The following is a 17,740-nucleotide window of genomic DNA, read 5'->3' as shown; positions in this document are numbered from 1 at the left end:
ATTGCAGGATCCGATCTAGCTAGATTCAGACTAGCTTGGGTATGTGTACAGACCTGCAGTTGCACCCTGTGATTGCAGTATAAACATAGCTATAGGGACTTTTGACATTTTTATCCTGGGTCTAGACCAATTCCAATGGAAGTCAAATGGGAAGTTTTCCAATTGATTTAAATGGGAGCTAGATCAGGCCTTGAATTAACAAATTTGAGCAATAGCCAAATGTTTCCTTGGCTTACATGTTTTATAACTCTGGATTTATTTTCTTTACATTATTTTACTTTACAAAAAGTAACCAGACTACCATTTTCAACCCCCCCATGCCCCAAAAAAATCTATACCCAAAGCAAGGCCCCATAACCAAGGAAGAGTGAAGAGTAGAAGACTCAATGGAGTCCATCAATGACCTTGCATTGCCAGTCTAATAATGTGGCAGGCACTTAGGCCCAGGTTGTCAAAGGTATTCAGGTGCCCAATTCCAATTGATTTCAAAAGGAGTTAGGTACCTTAATACCTTTGAGGAGCTGGGCCTTAGATGGTATGGGTGCTAGAAAAAATATAATCTTAAGTATATAAATAAATAGGACGACTACATTTGGTTTTTAATGGTTTATATAACGAATACAGAATTGCACCAGATATTGCATGTTCTCGCACTACAGCCTTTTTATAGACACGTATGCAGAGACGACATGGACAAATCTCTAAACAATTTTCTGTCCTCAATTCCTATATTTCCTTAACACAAATTTCATTACTGTCGATTGAAATGTGGAGACAATAAATGGCCAAAACAAAACATAAAAAGATTAAAAACTATTTTCATAACACCATGTAGAAACTCCAGTGTTTTCAGCTTTCTGGGAAATTTAGGAGCCTAATCCTGCAAACGTAATGGGATCAGGCCCTTATAGTGGACTCATTACTGGCTCAGTCTTGACAGACCTTTTCTAGTATTTTAATGCTATTTTCAAATTAAACCAAAATATCTGTTGCTGACCTTCGTCAAGAGGCCATTCAAGGTAGGTCTTTGTGTTCATTATTTTCCTCAGTTTACAGAATCTTTTGGGAATTGTTTGCTCCTGAATGGGCTCCAAAAGGATCAAAATTGCTGCATCATTATGCTCATCAAAGAGACGGAAGTGCGAGAACTCCAGCTCATACTTACACCACTCGCTCTGCACAAAGTGCTCTGACAGCACAAACAGAGTTTTATGACTTTTTTCAATGGAGTCAATGATGTTGTCAATGATCCACTTCCCAGGCACAAAGTCCCGTTTATGAAGGCACAGTTTAAATGGGGGGATAGCGTTCTCAAGTTCCTGTACCATTAAGTTTTCAACCCATTCGGAGTCTCTTTCACTGTAGGAAACAAAAGCATCATAGCAGAAGTCATGATTGTGTGATTTCTTGGGTTTCCTTTTTGCTTGAAGCCAAGCCCAGGTCATTTTCATGTACCAGATCACATGAAGTTTGTAGCCCAGGATCACAATAAGCAGGATTACCAAGACCACCAGAATGCAAATTAAGGACACGGCCAAAGTTCTGTGACATTCAAACAGCGAAAGCCGAGCAGCTTTTACCTGCTGCCCTCTCACAGAGGATGGAGAGTCACAGATGTAATTCTCTGGCCAGTTAGCCAAGACATTAGCTATTCCCTCCTGATATTGAATGAAGGAGAGAAATTCACAAGAGCAGATGAAATTATTGTCACCTGCATCCAGTGTCTCCATTTTCCTAAATGATCCAAACTCTTCCTTCGAGAAACTGGTTAATTTGTTTCTGCTGATTCTCAGGGCTACTAAGTTAGGAATAAATGGAGCATCTGGCAAGGTCTTTAATTTGTTTTTTGAAACATAGAGCTCTTTGAGACGTGGTAGCTTTAATCTAAAATCATCGAGGTTATTACTACTAACATCCAAAACTTCAAGAGTTTGAGGAATGCACGTTGTTAATTTGGGTATTTGAGTGCCTGAGATATTTAAATATTTCAGGTTTTCTGGCCACTGACACAATTCTGGAATCTCACCAAAATTGTTTCGGCTAATATCTAGGTGAGTAAGGTGTTTTAGATGAGATAGACTTCGTGCCGTCATTTGTAAATCACCCAATGTATTTTGACTTAAATTGAAAGTTTGCAGCAAGGGCCATGCACCATCACAGGATGAATGTTCCAAATTTGGATCTGCAAGCAAATTTTCACTGAGATCAAGATAAAGGAGTGAGGAAAAATGTTTTGAAATGTTGCAAGGCACCAAGAAGACCTTAGTATTTACAACTGTGATTTTAGTGATGTTACCTACAAGATTTTTCAAACTGCTAAGATCTGAAAACAAATAAAATTTTTCTATAGTTAATCTCTGTATTGTCACGACTTCCATGGGGCTTTTTCTCTTTATTTTAATTGGTTCATGCCAGTGTCCCGTTCCCTGCAGTATAGAATTGTCCAGCTCCAGCTCCAACAATTGCTCAGCATGCACCAAGATGTTTAACATTTTGTCAATGCTTGCATCTGTAAACAAAACATTTTTTAACACAAATTTCTCCATGACAGAATGACTCATTGGCTCCAATAATGAAGATTCATTAGCTGTATTGAAGGCTATATGTCTCAGTTCTAAACATAGTACAGAATGTATAAAATCTTCTACCATCACCGATAACACCTGAACGTCATTTATGTTTATGATGATATGATTTATGTTAACTGTTATCAAACTCCCTGACTCATATTGCCTGAGCCTTTGACCATCAATCTCAAGTTGCTCAAGAACTGTAATTCCATCAAAGTCTTGCTTCCGTATAGCAGAGAAGGAATTGTTATTCCCCAGGTGCAGATATCTCAAATTTTTGAGATTAGAAAACAAGGGATTCTCCCCCAGTGTTGTATATAAATTACCCTGTATGTTTAGGTGCTGTAGGGAAAAAAGATGTCTAAACCAAATGGGTGACAAGTGAGTCAACTTATTATTTGATAAATCCAAATGTTCCAATTTTCCAAGGAAAATAAATGATTCCTTATCTATTGTCCAAATTTGGTTGAATTGCAGCAGCAGCACTCTCAGATTCACACCCACCAGCAGATCAGTTTCTCTGACATATTTTATGCTGTTGTAGGACAGATTTAGCCCCGTGACATCAGTTGTTAGTCCTGAAGGAATGGTGCTCAAATTCATTGAAGAACAGTCACAGAAATGAGTGGCATCACATGAAGGACACACCTGCATCGTGGCTTTTTCTTCAGAAAGATTTGCCATTATGACCATGTAGATGACCCACCCTTTCCAGAGTTGGTTAGACATGATTTTACCTAAAATTTAAAAGAGGGATAGAATAAGCATAACATGAATTATTAGTGTTAAAAAAGCCAAACTTGAAAAATAGTCTCTACTGACCTATCTTCAATAAGGTGTTATGACTAGTTATTGTTTGTAAAGCCCTTGGAACATGAAAAATATATCAAGTGTTTAAAATATTACGTCAAGAAAATCAGATTATACATAAATGTGCTAGAATGATTTTCTGTTTGGCTTTCAGTTCCTTTTTCTTTTCCTGCTGTGTTTAACTTTGGAATGAAAAACATTACATTAATTACTACCTGCACCAGTCTTTCACAGATCAGTGAATACTTTAGTCAAATATTCATAAACCTAATAATAATGTAATATTTACTAACCTAGTCCTTTTTTATGTTCAATAAATAGCTAGGTTCCAACAAACTGCTTTTTAAGAAAACACCCTCTAGTTATTCCCCCCCTCCTCCCCCCAAATCTGCAGATTTAATTTTGTGTACAAAGTTTGAGCTATAGGGTGCTTACACTTTCTGTGCACTCCAGCTCCCACTGAAGTCAATGAGAGCTGGGGACAATCAATTTCTTGTAGAAATAGCTTATTGAATACTAAAATTATTTTCAAGATATGTCACTATTTCTGCAGAGTGTTTCTTTGAAAAGAAGAAAAGGCATTGTATGTGTTGTAATCCTTTCCCTCAACCTTCAGCTAGCTTTTGACTTTTCAGCTTGTGAAGTCTTGGGCACAGGGACTGCCTTTTCCTAGGTGTCTGTGCAGAGCCTTCATTACCATATTGTATATGACAAACAAATATTTGTAAATATTGACAATGAATCCCTGAGAGGAGGGTTCAGCACTGGTTCCTACAGACCCTCAGCAGAGAGAAGGCTATGGTGACTTTATGCTGCCAGAGCCTCTTCCCCGGTGGATGTTCTGGTTAGCATCGCTGACAGCCGCTCTTCCTTGTTCATTGTCTGCCCCACTTAGCCTCTCATTTTTCAGCTTTTTTACAGGAAATGACCAGCATTGCAAAATGAGAGTGTTTGTGGGTCAGGAGTGACATGGCTTTGTGAGGCAGCTAATGTACTGCTAGCCCAGCCTACTGCAGCAGGCCCTGTCTGTAGAAAGAACACCGGTACATTCTTCGCCGTCAACGGCGTCCTTTGTTCTGCCTTCCTCAGTCCCCCCAGTGCAGATGGCTGTGCCCCCCATTCTTCTTTCCTTCTCCCCCGAGGTTTGGCAGTGGCTACGTAACAAAATACCAGCCATAGACCAAAAAGAAATTAAGATAGTGTGCTTGGAAAGAGGCTACCTCCACATGTTTTCCCATAGCCCCTGTGAGTACCACAAGAGCAGAGAAAAGGTTACCAGAGGATTAAGAAAGCGGCTGCCTAAACCGTTCTAGTCTTATGGTTATTTAAAGGGATAGAATTATCGGTGTTTGTGCATTTATTTTATATACTGAGGGAGGGTACATTTCTTCAACCCCTCCCCCACCACACCACATCCTGGCCCCACACTAGGAGACTCTCCTTGTCCATGAGGCCCCCCACCACTCTCTCACCTATTCCACCTTTTTTTCCTATTATTGCTGCCTCTCCCTAGAACTTTGGCCACAGAGTGGAAATCATGGGTGGAGAGTCCCAAACTATGACTACACCATTCACACTTCTCTAGACTCAGCTATGTTTCTGCTACAGCAATGGAAGTCATAACAGCAAAGAATACAAAGGGCAGGGGTTGGCAACCTTTCAGAAGTGGTGTGCCGAGTATTCATTTATTCACTCCGATTTAAGGTTTCGTGTGCCAATAATACATTTTAACGTTTTTAGAAGCTCTCTTTCTAGAAGTCTATAATATATAACTAAACAATTGTTGTATGTAAAGTAAATAAGGCTTTTAAAATGTTTAAGAAGTTTCATTTAAAATTAAATTAAAATGTTTAAGAAGTTTCATTTAAAATTCAATTAAAATGCGGAGTCCCCCCCCCCGAACCGGTGGCCAGGACCCGAGCAGTGTGAGTGCCACTGAAAATCAGCTCGCGTGCCGCCTTTGGCATGCGTGCCATAGGTTGCCTATCCCTGACATAGGGCCAACAAGCTGGGGGGTATCACAGGAGCCGCTTGCCCCTTTAACTTTCCCCCTGTTCTCAGCCCAGTTGTCTAGTACTGTACTTCTGGAAAAGGAGCAGGCCAGCACTGGGGCTTCCAGCTTTCCCTACCCTCTGCTCTGACTACAGGCTTATCTAAATGATATTAGGTTGCTCAGTCACTACAGTGATGGGGGGTGGGGAATAAAATTAAATAGCTGGATTACAATCAGACCCTCCATTTCATCAGCCCCAAATGTACCCAGTTTATAAAATTCAGAAAGACCACACTTTGCCTCTTAAATGGCTCAGGAAATTCAAAAGGAAACCCTGAGTAATGTGGCAAATATGGGCAGTTATTTACAGATAGAAAATTCTGGACAAAAAGTGAGGAAATGGCTAGCCACTAGGTGGTAATCTCTAGCTGACTCAGCTACACACACCATGCTCCACAGTCACCAGCACTTCTTTGGTCAGTAGCCTAAACTGAAACTTCACTTGGATGCACTGCGGAGCAAATTGCATGGAGTGGAAAGAATTCTTGAGTAACTTCTCAGATATTTGAAATAATCAAGCTTTTCTTTAACATGCATTATGCTGGGCACTTTTCCCAGTCTTCTTCTTTTGACTGTGTTACTGTGTGAAATGCCAGGGAAAATCCCATTCTCATTTGTGTTCATTTTTTGCCACCACCCTCACTTTCATATTTCTGGCTAGTAATTAAATTTAAGATCTTGACAATATTCATGGCTTTTTAAAATGGTTTTTCCCTGTCAAAGTAACAATGTTATCTTGCCCCTACACAGCATCAGTGCTTTGGAAAGAAGTCACTTTCATCCATGCCACTCTAAAAGCATTGTCAGGTAGAAATTCAGAAACAACTAGCATCAATCAAATATTTGCAGGAAGAGACACAGTAATGTCTATGCTGTAAACTTGGTATGAACTAACTTTGCAATTTTCAAGCTGTTGTACAGCTGTGTCTTCAGGGCCCCACAAGTGCTCATATCAATTAATAACTATTACAATAAAAATGAAATGTGCCAACGTTCCGCAAACTAAATATGGTACAGGAAACTATTATTAAGCTAAAGTTTAAAAATAAATGTTAACAGTTCTCTGGACCCTGAAGCACTGAGGTCAATGGACATTTTGACATTGATTTCACAGACACAGGAGCAGGTCCTAAACGGGATAGTGTAAATTGTTACTATTCAGCTAGAGCAACTACAATGAAGGTGTCTCGAGGATAACTGCTAATATACTTAATACCGTTACATTCATCAGATACAAACACGCAAAGTCCTGAACCAGTTGGATCTGACCACGATGGGCACCGCAGGAAAAACGTCAGGTAACTAAAGAGATGTCCCAGGGCGCGTCCGAGAGAGATTATTATTTCTGCCTTACCTATTCGGGTCTGTGACTCACCTGTCTTCAACACCGGGCTTCTCCGGGAGGTGATCAGAGGTCTAATAAATCAATATCTCGGAGAACAAAGAGCACCCTACAAACCACGTGCCCGTCAACCAATAAGCCAGGGCTGGAAGCTGTCAAACATGGTCCGAGGGGAGCTGCCCCAGTGAGCCCGTTTTGTGGGACCCGGCAAGGCCGGGACCAGACTCAACCCCAGGGCAGAGGCTGCTTTTCTCTTCCCCCCTCTGTCCCCGCTCGCCCCAGCACTGCACGGAGCCGCTCCTCCCGCCTGGGGGGCTGCAACCTCCGGGGACCCGGGACCCGTCTGCGGCCGCACTGGGAGCTGCCGGGTAGGTAGCGGGGGCGAGGCTATCGCGCTGGCTCCCACCGCAGCCCCGAGTCACGCTCCGCTCCTCGCCCGCCGCGAGCGCCCCAGGCGGCGATCGCCCTCGCTCCGGCTTGTCCCCGCGGGAGGGCAGCTGCAGCGGCCGAGCCGCTCGGGCGCCGCAAGGTCCGGGAAAGCCCCGCCTGCGCGCAGAGAAGCGGCCTGCCAGCTCGTGCGGGTGTGCGGCCCCGAGCGGCTTGGCTCGGACCCAGGCAGCGAGCCGGGGGCATTCGTTAGGAGGGCGGAGGAGACAGCCATGGTCCCCGGCACCTCCACCGCTCACTGCCTGCATCTTCCCTCCCTCCCTCCTCCGGGCATCTCCTCCCGCCTTCTCTAGCCCCCTCTCCCTTTTCTGACAGTCTGCAAGGCAAAGTCAACTGTGGCCAGGCACTGGTTGTCCTCCCACCCAGCCAGTCATCACTCTGCTTCCCCGCGTAGAGAGCCCCGACCCCTGCTTTTCACTGGGACTTCAGTCAGGGGAAAGGCTTCGCTTGATCTATTCCTGTCTCTCCCCTTTCACGCTCTGCTCCTCTTCACCTCCCCGGCGCAGTGATGAGCTCAGAGGGAAGGTTCTCCCAGGGACCAGTAACTGTAAAGACAGGAAACAAAGCATAGGAATAAATGGCCAGTTTTCAGAATGACAAGTAGTAAATAGTGGGGTTCCCCCAAGGATCCCTGCTAGGAATAGTGCTGTTCAGTTCAACATATTCATACATGAGCTGGGGAAAGGGATAAACAGTGAGGTGGCAGAGTTTACAAACAATACAAAATTTCTCAAGCTAGTTAAGTCCACAGCTGACTGCAAAAAGTTACAAAGGGTTCTCACAAAGCTGGGTGACTGGGCAACAAAATGGCAGATGAAATTCAATGTTAATAAATGCAGAGTAATTCAGAGTAATGCACATTGGAAAACATAGCCCCAACTGTACATATAAAATGGTGGGATCTAAATTAGTTGTTACCACTCAAGAAAGAGATCTTGGAGTCATTGTGGATAATTCTCTGAAAAGATCTGCTCATTGTGCAGCAGCAGTCAAAAAGCTAACAATGTTAAGACCCATCAGGAAAGGGATAGATAATTAGACAGTAAATATGATAATGCCATTATATAAATCCAGGGTACATGCACACCTTGAATACTGCATGCAGTTCTAGTCACCCCATCTCAAAAAAAGATAAATTAATTGGAAAAGATACAGAGAAGGGCAACAGAAATGATTACGGGTATGGAACAGCTTCCATATGAGGAGAGATTAAAAAAACTGGGACTGTTCAGCTTGGAAAAGAGACGACTAAGGGGGGATATGATAGAGGTCTATAAAATCGTGAATGGTGTGGAGAAAGTGAGTAAGTGTTATTTACTCCTTCACACAACACAAGAACCAAGGGTCACCCAATGAAATTAATAGGAAGCAGGTTTAAAACAAAGGGAAGTATTTCTTCACAAAACACACAGTCAGCCTGTGGAACTTGTTACCAGGGGATGTTGTGAAGGCCAAAAATATAATAACAGGTTTCAGAGTAGCAGCCGTGTTAGTCTGTATCCGCAAAAATAACAGGAGTACTTGTGGCACCTTAGAGACTAACAAATTTATTAGAGCATAAGCTTTCGTGGGCTACAACCCACTTCTTCGGATGCATATAGAGTGAACCATATATTGAGGAGATATATATACACACACATACAGAGAGCATGAACAGGTGGGAGTTGTCTTACCAACTCTGAGAGGCCAATTAAGTAAGAGAAAAAAAACTTTTGAAGTGATAATCAAGATGGCTCAGTACAGACAGTTTGATAAGAAGCAAGTGTGAAAATACTTACAAGGGGAGATAGATTCAATGTTTGTAATGGCTCAGCCATTCCCAATCCCTATTTAGCCCTGAGTTGATTGTGTCTAGTATAATATAATAGGGTTCAATAAAGAACTAGCCAAGAAGGTCAGGGATGCATCCCCATACTCTTGGTGTTTCTAGCCTGTTTGTCAGAAGCTGATGTAGTAAGATGAGGCCCTGAAACATAAAATCTTGTATAGGAGGCCCAGTATGAGGCCTGAGGCCTGAACTGGAGTAATAGTCAAGACATTGTTAAGCAAAGCTGGGCTGTGAGCCAGAGGCAGGTCCCTGCTCACAGAAGTTGGCAAGAAGAGGGCTACTAGAAGTACGTATTAATCACTAATAAAATGAACGTGGGCCAAGACGGCACCAGAACAGCTGAGTGCAAACACATCCCACACAGATAACAAAGAACAGGTAGACCTAGCCTAAAGACAATACAGTAGAGACAATATGATGGATAGACAATATGAAAGAACAATACGATGGATAGACAGTATGATGGATGGATAGTTTGTCCAAACCAACCTGTGCCAGGAGAAAGGCAACCCGCTAATAGAGGTGCTGTAACTTAATGCGTCAGTAGTGATGAGTAATCTGTTCTGCACCTGTGTATAAGAATAGGTCCCGGAGTGCACATCTTTGTCTGGCCTAGGGAGCAGTGGAAAGTCCTGCCACTGACTGAGCCGGTCCATTGCCAGGGAGCACATATATACTAGCAGACCCGTCGATACCTAATCCAGCGAGCTAGAGACTGTGTTTCTCTTCGACAATAAACCTGTCCCGGGTGCCTTTGTACCTTATTAGAGTCTGTGATCATTGGGGGTTCTCTCGGGGTCTGCTGTGTCAGTATCTGCGCAGAGCCGGGGCAGCACACAGAGGGAACACGCATACAGACGACTGATATCAACATTGAGCAGAGCACAGCACCACACCGGTAGCGTCTGACAACAGCTGGGAGTGGATGACAGGGGATGAAACACTTGAATGATTGCCAGGTTCTGTTAATTCCCCCTGAAGAACGTGGCATTGGCCACTGTCGGAAGAGAAGATGCTTAGTTAGATGGACCATTGGTCTGACCCAGTATTGCCATTCTTATGTTCCCTTACCACTTGCTCCCACTCCTGGTCTTTTTTCTCATCCCAATTTTCTTCCTCGCAAAGGAAATACCTTTCTAAGCATTAGATAATTAACCTGTCTAATTCATTACCCAGGGGTATAATTGATGAAGATTTTAGTTTAATAAAATTCCAGAAGGGATTAACACACATGAATGAGAGGAGCTTCTCTAGTTACACTGGCTATGCTAAAAATATCACTCCTCTGCTTCACAGCATAAGTTCATCAGCTGGAGTTACTAAAGATTTGCCCCAGTATACTTCCACAGTACCCTGCTCAGGTGAAAGTTTGATCATGATTAGCTGATATGATGGGGAACATGGATTTATCCTGGTCTACAGTGACTGCTTAATCATGTTCAACATTATGTTCATTAACAACATTGTTCACAACCACATGAAAACATGGTACATTTTAGTGTATACCAGCCCCAAGACTACTGCAGAGATCAGCAGAAACTGCGTGGTAGGATTAAAGCCCATTAACCAAATTCCTCTGAATCACCCAATTCTAAACAGACTGTGACCTATAATCCAAGACCAGGTAGTAGATGAACAGGTTCCTCTGCTCTGTGTTGTTGTTTTTTTTTGTTTTTTTTGTTTTTTTTGTTTTTTTTTATATAATTGAGAGGATGCAGCATTTTGTAATTTTGGCTGCTGGCTAATGATGGTGTCTGGGACTGATGGCTCTAAATGTACTTTGGGCTATTTCCAGATTAAAGACACTTGACTCCTCAATGGGATAACTTTGCTGGGACATGGGTACTCCAAGAAGCAGGTTGGTTTCTTTTGAAAACCCAAATCATTCTAACTGTTCAAGAGTATTTTTAAAATGCTGTTTTCCTGGTGCTCCCCCATAGTAATCTGTTACCGCTGTCTACACAGGATATCTGGAATTCCTTCTAGAAAGCTTATGTGAAGCCTGAGGTGGAGTTCCCTTCAAATCCAGGTCTCTGAATTGGGTGCAAGAGCCCATTTCTAGTCTACTTTAGAATTCTCATATCTGTTGCTTCTACAAAGGAAATTGTATGGGGAAATCCCCTCATGGATTTCCAGAGTGGAAAGATGGAACCTAAACAGGGTATCTCAAGATGTGACAAAGGCATGCTTTGAACCTAGGATGGAAGCATCACCATTTTTTGTTTAAATTGTGCATTAAAAAAATCCCCCTTACCAAACAAAACATTCCACTGCACACATAATTCTATCCCTGGGGAAAGGAGAGAAAGAACCGACCACATGTGACAGATATTAGTCATGTCCCTTAATGCACTACAGATAGAGTGGTGATGAGGGTGATATACAAGCCAATACAGAATAGAATATTTTTCAATCCTCAATTGTCTTTCTTACTGGTCACCATGTCACACAGAAGAGTGAAGATCTGAGTAGTCCCCTATATCAAAGAGGCTTAATTGCAGTTTCTCCCAGATAAATTAGTTCTTAAACCAGGGTCTGATTTTCCTCCTACAACAAACAAAATATTTCTCCTGCATTAATTGAAATTTCCAAGTCTCATTCAGTCCTAAATCCTCAAACAAGTTGGAATAATGATGTCAGATGTTAACTATGCTCAGGGCTATTCAAGTCAGAAGTGCCTTAAAGGAAATACTGCTTATTGCATCAGCAGTTCACTAGCAGGTCTGGATTAATGCAGGGGCTTTAGGGGCTGCAGTCCAGGGACCCAGGCTAAGGGGGGCCCCAGCACAGCAGGGCTCAGGCAGGCTGCCTGCATGTCATGGCCCCACGCTGCTCCCAGAAGCGGCCAGCTGCTGGCACATCTCTGCAGCCCCAGGCGGAAGTGGGGGAGGCAGCTCCATGAGCTGCCCCTGCTCCCAGTACCATTCCCGGCCAATGGGAGCTGCAAGGATGGCACTTCCGGGCACGGGCAGCACACGGAGACACAATGTCCCCCTTCCCCCGAGGGGCGTGCAGAGATATGCCAGCAGCCAGCCACTTCTGGGAGCGGCATGGGGCCATGACATGCAGCCTGCCTGAGCCCTGCTACGCCACCAGCCGGAGCATGCACCTCGCACTCCCTCCTGCACCCCAACCCCCTGTCCCAGGTCCGAATCCCCCTCCTGCACCCAAACTCCCTCGCAGAGCCCACACCCCTTACCCTGTCCTGCATCCCAACACTCTGCCACAGCCTGGAGCCCCCTCCTGCACCCAAACTTCCTCCCAGAAAGAAACTAAGAACAGCTGTTCCAAGGTAAGAAGTAGGCTATTTTGAATTAACCTAACTATATTTTATATCTTTTAAGACTGAAATGTAACCACAGAATGGCTTTCTGTTAACTAAAAGGCAAGTTTAGTATAGCGTTAATAGCCTCGATGCCATAATTGTGCTCATTTTGTTTTAAATTAGGAAAAAGACTTGTATATAGGGGCCCCAGAAAATCTAATAGCCCTGGGCCCACAGGAGAATTAATCTGGCCCTATTCACTAACTTCATGAAGACACAGAGCTTCTAATGACATGATCACAGTAGTGTAGTGTGAAAGTAGAATGAATTATATTGTAAAAATAAAATGGATTAAAGAAATGCTGTATGTACCTTTAAGCAGAAATAAGGAATGCTGAAATACAGGTGTCAGGAAAAGGAACATTTAAGGCATAAACAATGAGTCCGCTTAAGCTAATGGTGAAACATTAACTGGAGATTGGTAAAAGTTAGTAAGGAAATTAACTATGCATGTCTAGCCCAGGTAAACTTATCAGATTCTGCTTCCTTTGTTATCTTGTTAAGTTCGTGCCCTTTTATCTGTATAAATAAGATAGTTTGTGTCTTGCATGGTGCTCACATTATCTGGGTGTTATTAGCAGAGCACTGTGCTAATAAAACAGAGTGGTCTGACAAACTATGAGTCCTGAGTCTAACTTTGACACTAGTAACTTGGAAAGCCTTTGTTTTATTTGTTAACCAAACACTGTAAGAGTTGATTTATTTTTCCTTTCCTGTATTCTTAAAATGCAGTGTCACCAGTTGTCTCTCACTTCCATCCAATAAAACAAAGATATATTTTAAAATATATTTATAAATTGCATAAAATACTACATTAACAGCATATTATTAAAGTTCTGAAGTCAAGCACTTAAAAGTTAGGAGATGAGTGAGTAAAGGTTGCTTGTCAAATGAGCAACTCTTCAATATTTCTTTTCTACCTCATAATTCAAGGTGAGGCCTCGTGTCTAATTTACTGTACACCATTTAATCCCTGCACTGAATACAAAAATATTCACTTCCTCATAGGATTTTCCATGGTGCTTGTCGGCAAGGTATTTGGTGCCTTACAAACATGAATGAATTTATCTTCAACTTCTCTGGGAGATGGTACTATTGTCCCCATTTTACAAATGGGGAACTAAGGCACAGAAAGATTATGGCCAATCTTTGCAATAATGTTTACTAATTTGAGGTGCCTCAGTTATGCAAAATAAACTACAGTGGGTGAAACTCACTTTTTACAACAATGCGGTGTCTACCCATGAGGTTTGCAGTGGTGCCACTATATAGGTGGGTTACATCCGTGCAAAAAATCCCACTGTAAAAAAAACATGAATCTACTATACCTATACCTTAGTGGGGTAGGTAGAAGGAAAGAAGGGTAACATTGGGGCAGCAATAGTGGAACAGATTGGCTGGGGTACATGGGAAGAGGGAGAGGAAACCTAATAAAGATGCATACTTAACATCACCAACAAGCATTGTGTCTGTTGTTTGAATATCTTAGGGTAAGCTACTAGGGACAGGGATTGTGACTTCAGTGTTTTTACAGTGCCTATAATAACAAATAATAAACACATAGAAATAATAAAGTACACAGACCATTAAAATGTACACATAGTGATCCTGTGACCTTTGAGACTGGACACATCTCAAAGTTTTCACACCAAGTATCTGACATATTTGTCAAGTTGCTTCATTCTTAAATTGCTGGGCCACAAACAATCCTGGTGTAAATCCACTGATTCCCCTGGAGTTACATATTCTCTATTCTATTCTCTTTGAAAAGGTATTACCTGTGGGAGGATCTGGCTTCAGAGATCTTATTTTTATCTAACTGGGCAATTTCTACTTTTCCACTGCATTTTTGTTGAATGACTCTAAATAGTCTGATGGTATCTAAAACAAATAAGACGATGTAATCAATGGATCCTGTGGCATGTTTCAGCATGTTGGCTCTCTTTTTTACGAGAGAGAAAGAGAGAGAGAGAGCGCTGTAACTGCATTTGTTTTGGAATGGTTAAAAAGAGACTACAGAAGCACACCAGATTCAGTAGAATTTCTTCCCAAAAGCATTTTTAGAGACAGAGATGCTTGGGTACTTATTAACAGAAAGGTCAGAAAACCAAAGAATCTCTAAAACAGTTGGATGTTCTCAGTTGGTATCCTTCATTTAGCTAAGCTAAAATTAGTTTAGTGTGAAGTCCAAGTCAAGCCTCCACAACACTGACATAAAAGTCAGTATAACAAAATATTTCTTAACAGGAAAAAGGCTTTGCAAATGTCCTGCTTGGAAATGTAGTGTGGCTGAATTAGTGGTTCAGCCTTAAATGACATCATAGGATTTTAATGCTGTTTTCAAGTTATTCCAAAATATTTGCTGCTGATTTTCGTCAAGAGGCCATTCAAGGTAGGTCTTTGTGTTCATTATTTTCCTCAGTTTACAGAATCTTTTGGGAATTGTTTGCTCCTGAATGGGCTCCAAAAGGATCAAAATTGCTGCATCATTATGCTCATCAAAGAGACGGAAGTGCGAGAACTCCAGCTCATACTTACACCACTCGCTCTGCACAAAGTGCTCTGACAGCACAAACAGAGTTTTATGACTTTTTTCAATGGAGTCAATGATGTTGTCAATGATCCACTTTCCAGGCACAAAGTCCCGTTTATGAAGGCACAGTTTAAATGGGGGGATAGCGTTCTCAAGTTCCTGTACCATTAAGTTTTCAACCCATTCGGAGTCTCTTTCACTGTAGGAAACAAAAGCATCATAGCAGAAGTCATGATTGTGTGATTTCTTGGGTTTCCTTTTTGCTTGAAGCCAAGCCCAGGTCATTTTCATGTACCAGATCACATGAAGTTTGTAGCCCAGGATCACAATAAGCAGGATTACCAAGACCACCAGAATGCAAATTAAGGACACGGCCAAAGTTCTGTGACATTCAAACAGCGAAAGCCGAGCAGCTTTTACCTGCTGCCCTCTCACAGAGGACGGAGAGTCACAGATGTAATTCTCTGGCCAGTTAGCCAAGACATTAGCTATTCCCTCCTGATATTGAATGAAGGAGAGAAATTCACAAGAGCAGATGAAATTATTGTCACCTGCATCCAGTGTCTCCATTTTCCTAAATGATCCAAACTCTTCCTTCGAGAAACTGGTTAATTTGTTTCTGCTGATTCTCAGGGCTACTAAGTTAGGAATAAATGGAGCATCTGGCAAGGTCTTTAATTTGTTTTTTGAAACATAGAGCTCTTTGAGACGTGGTAGCTTTAATCTAAAATCATCGAGGTTATTACTACTAACATCCAAAACTTCAAGAGTTTGAGGAATGCACGTTGTTAATTTGGGTATTTGAGTGCCTGAGATATTTAAATATTTCAGGTTTTCTGGCCATTGACACGATTCTGGAATCTCACCAAAATTGTTTCGGCTAATATCTAGGTGAGTAAGGTGTTTTAGATGAGATAGACTTCGCCCTGTCATTTCTAAATCATCCAATGAATTTTGACTTAAATTGAAAGTTTGCAGCAAGGGCCATGCACCATCACAGGATGAATGTTCTAAAGTTGGATCTGCAAGCAAATTTTCACTGAGATCAAGATAAAGGAGTGAGGAAAAATGTTTTGAAATGCTGCAAGGCACCAAGAACACATTGGTATTTATAACTGTGGTTTTGGTAATGTTACCTAGAAGATTTTCCACACCACTAAGATCTGAAAACAAATAAAATTGTTCTATAGCTAATCTCTGTACTGTGATTACTTCAGTGGCGCTTTCTCCATTTACTTCAATTTGCCCATGCCATTTTCCAGTTCCCCGTAGTACAGAATCATCCACTTCCAGCTCCAACAATTGTTTAGCATGCCTCAAGATGTTTAACACTCTGATAACACTTGCATCTGTAAACAAAACATTTTTTAACACAAGTTTCTCCATGACAGAACGACTCATTGGCTCCAGTAATGAAGATTCATTAGCTGTATTGAAGGCTATATTTCTCAGTTCTACACATATTGCAGAATTTATAAGATCCTCTAACATCACTGATAACACCTGAACATCATTTATGTTTATGATGATATGATTTATGCTGTTAACTGTTGTCAAACTCCCTGACTCGTATTGCCTGAGCCTTTGACCGTCAATCTCAAGTTGCTCAAGAACTGTAATTCCATCAAAGACTTGCTTCCGTATAGCAGAAAAGGAATGGTTATTCCCCAGGTGCAGATATCTCAAATTTTTGAGATTAGAAAACAAGGGATTCTCCCCCAGTGTTGTATATAAATTACCCTGTATTTTTAGTTGCTGTAAGGAAAAAAGATGTCTAAACCAAATGGGTGACAAGTGAGTCAACTTATTATTTGATAAATCCAAATGTTCCAATTTTCCAAGGAAAATAAATGAATCCTTATCTATTGTCCTAATTTGATTGGATTGCAGCAGCAGCACTCTCAGATTCACACCCAGCTTCAGATCAGTTTCTCTGACATGGTCTATGCTGTTGTAGGACAGATTTAGCCCCGTGACATCAGTTGTTAAACCTGAAGGAATGGTGCTCAAATCCATTGAAGAACAGTCACAGAAATGAGTGGCATCCCATGAAGGACACACCTGCGTCATGGCTTTTTCTTCAGAGCGATTTGCACTTATGGCCATGTAGAAGATCCATACTCGCCAGATCTGCTTAGTGTTTGGTTTTCTTTGGTTCAACATCTTAAAAGAGAGAGCGAGAAAGAGAAATTAATATAAGGGAATTGAAATCCAGTGTAAGTTTAGTTATGAAGGAATTCACATTCTGATTTTTTTCTTGTAGTGATTTCCTGTTGTATATTTTTCTCCCATTCTGGCTGCTTTATTTTGGAAGTAGGAGAAGTCTTTGAAGTGAATTCATACTATAAATTGAATATTCATAAAATTCACAGACCTGGTCCAATTTTTTAAACAGACATACCTCTGGATGTTTGAAAATTCTGGTTTAAGTCAGGGAGGGATTTTAATAACCTTTAACTTGGTTAGAAGTTTTAACATTATCAAACAATGCTAATGGTATATTCCCAGAATTCTGAGACCCCCCCCCCCCTTCATTAACTATATGGTGCAATTACAAAAGAAAAAGTGCTTATATGTATAACATAAAACTATATATATGCTTGTCTCCCCAATGTCTGCCTCTATTTTTGTACAACGCATAACACAATGGGACCCTGATGTTGCTCAGAATGTCTAGTGTAACAGTATAAACAATAAAGGAAAGGATGAGACACATCTGTCACTCCCTGTAAATTCTGCAAAAGGCAATTTAGTTTCTTTTTTGAAGTTAGAGTCGGATATCCAAACAAACAAGTTCTTTCTGCATGTACACAATATAGGTACAAGTACTAC

General features: G+C 41.5%; 2 protein-coding genes across 2 annotated transcripts; both read right to left on the bottom strand.

Moving 5' to 3' along the window:
- Window positions 1–947: 947 nt before the first annotated feature.
- LOC135879203 (toll-like receptor 2 type-2) lies at window positions 948–3,299 on the bottom strand. The gene has a single exon (XM_065405110.1). It carries the CDS (start codon window positions 3,297–3,299, stop codon window positions 948–950), a length of 2,352 nt encoding a protein of 783 aa, XP_065261182.1.
- Window positions 3,300–14,683: 11,384 nt separating this feature from the next.
- On the bottom strand, window positions 14,684–17,071 carry LOC135879253 (toll-like receptor 2 type-2). The gene has a single exon (XM_065405171.1). The coding sequence runs from the start codon at window positions 17,069–17,071 to the stop codon at window positions 14,684–14,686; it is 2,388 nt and encodes a 795-aa protein (XP_065261243.1).
- Between the last annotated feature and the right edge of the window lie 669 nt (window positions 17,072–17,740).

This window comes from Emys orbicularis, chromosome 5, assembly GCF_028017835.1.
Source record: "Emys orbicularis isolate rEmyOrb1 chromosome 5, rEmyOrb1.hap1, whole genome shotgun sequence".
Classification (NCBI taxonomy): Eukaryota; Metazoa; Chordata; order Testudines; family Emydidae; genus Emys; species Emys orbicularis.
The sequence above is the reverse complement of the archived record's forward strand: the minus strand, read 5'-3'. Positions and strand labels throughout refer to the sequence as shown.